The sequence below is a fragment of the Sinocyclocheilus grahami genome, unplaced genomic scaffold (genome assembly GCF_001515645.1).
Source record: "Sinocyclocheilus grahami isolate Dianchi unplaced genomic scaffold, SAMN03320097.WGS_v1.1 scaffold19684.1, whole genome shotgun sequence".
Taxonomy (NCBI): domain Eukaryota; kingdom Metazoa; phylum Chordata; class Actinopteri; order Cypriniformes; family Cyprinidae; genus Sinocyclocheilus; species Sinocyclocheilus grahami.
The window spans coordinates 1,857-3,382 of NW_015517707.1; the positions used below are offsets into that span (position 1 = coordinate 1,857).

The 1,526-nt window shown below is 38.0% G+C and overlaps 1 protein-coding gene across 1 annotated transcript in view; it reads right to left on the minus strand.

Moving 5' to 3' along the window:
• The window catches only part of LOC107579728 (DNA polymerase epsilon catalytic subunit A-like), a gene marked incomplete at its 3' end in the record, with an annotated part of 2,846 nt that extends 1,696 nt beyond the window's left edge, over positions 1-1,150 (minus strand). Inside the window, exons 1-2 of the mRNA XM_016265525.1 lie at positions 979-1,150; positions 667-890 (exon numbers count right to left, since the gene is read on the minus strand). Coding sequence (XP_016121011.1) covers positions 667-890; positions 979-1,140 — 386 coding nt within the window. The remainder of the gene's footprint in view (positions 1-666; positions 891-978) is intronic.
• Positions 1,151-1,526: the final 376 nt, after the last annotated feature.

Consider the following 1,526-nt stretch of genomic DNA (forward strand, 5'->3'; position numbering starts at 1 on the left):
GCTGTTCTTCTGAACTTTCTATTCATCCAAGGATACTGAAAAAAATGTATCGTGGTTTTCACAAAAACATTTGATACATCCACTTTGACCCAGACAGAAAATTAATAACATTTACATTACAAAAATAAATTAAAATAGAAAATAATTGTTTTAAGTTTTAAGAATTTGACAGTTTTTACTGATTTTTGATCAAATAATGCAGCCTTGGTCAGCATAAGAGACTTCTTTCAAAAGCATTAAAAAAACCTTAATAAACCCACATTTTTGAATGATAATGCATTATAAATATATAGCGTTATGTTCATATCTCATTCTCTGTCCAAAAAGACCAGCCACATTAAGTCAACAATGCTTATTTGGGGTTCAGAAATGTGGCCCACCTACTAACAAAGATGATATATAAGGAGGAAATACTGCTATTCCAGTGTCTTTATGAATAAAATCTTAAAGGCACAGTAGCAAAAAAGGCCAGTTTAAATGGCCAAGGAGAACGAGACGAGAGAAAATGGTCACACCAACTACAAAAACAAATTCACATTTCAAACTGACTTCAGTGCAATTTTTAGTGTACCCAAATAAAGACAGTTTTCCATTCTAATTAAATAAATCTTCATAGTCAAATCAAGATAAAACCTGTATGAAGTATGATAAAAGTGTGTGATGTACCTGGCCATATCAAAAGCCTGTGAGAGGCAGCTGTCCAGGTTCAGGTAGTGTTTTATCATGCGGCGAGCTCCGTGCCGTTGCCAGTCCAGTACACTGTAGCTTATCTCATCAATAACATGAACCGGCACCACCGGGAATTCCTCTAGTACAGTCATGCCAGCTGCCAGACGGCGCAGCTCCCAGTTAGACTGAACAGCAATCAGGGTCGGACCGCGCCGCTCCTCCTGCACACACGATCAGGCACACAGCTGTTATTCATCTGCTCAACTGTGATGTCAACTTTATTATGCTTTAAATAAATTGAGACCGTACCTTGTAGTTGAGGAGAATGCGCTGCAGTGCGCGGTAGATGGCTTTGACGTCGTTTTCAGCACGCACTTCAAACAGATGTTTCTCAGGTGGCAGAAGCTCCTCTGTGGTCTTCTCCAGGAGTGCTGTGCGCTCTGCTCCATACAACGAGCTAAGGTTTGGCATCTGATTACTGCGTACCTACATTTGGTGTAAATTTCAGTAGGGTCAATTCTATCATCATCTTTGCACTGTGTATTCCTCTTAAAGTCTTGCATAATTAAGAAAAATAAAACAGAAAAAGTTCAAGTGCAATTATCATATAACAAAGGCCACGATTTAATCAAATAACCATGGTGCATGTTTCAGATTATCTTCTTTTACAGCAGCTCGGTTCGCAGTAAAGGCTGCTCCATACTCATCTGTGCATCTGTACTGAGTTTGGGTTGCTTATAATGTGCATTAGGCAACTCTATGGTTTAACGTTTGAAAATGAAGAAATTAAGTCAGCTGTAAATATTTGCTTTGTAAGTTTACAGTTACTGTAAAATAACTTTTCTTACTCATTTTTT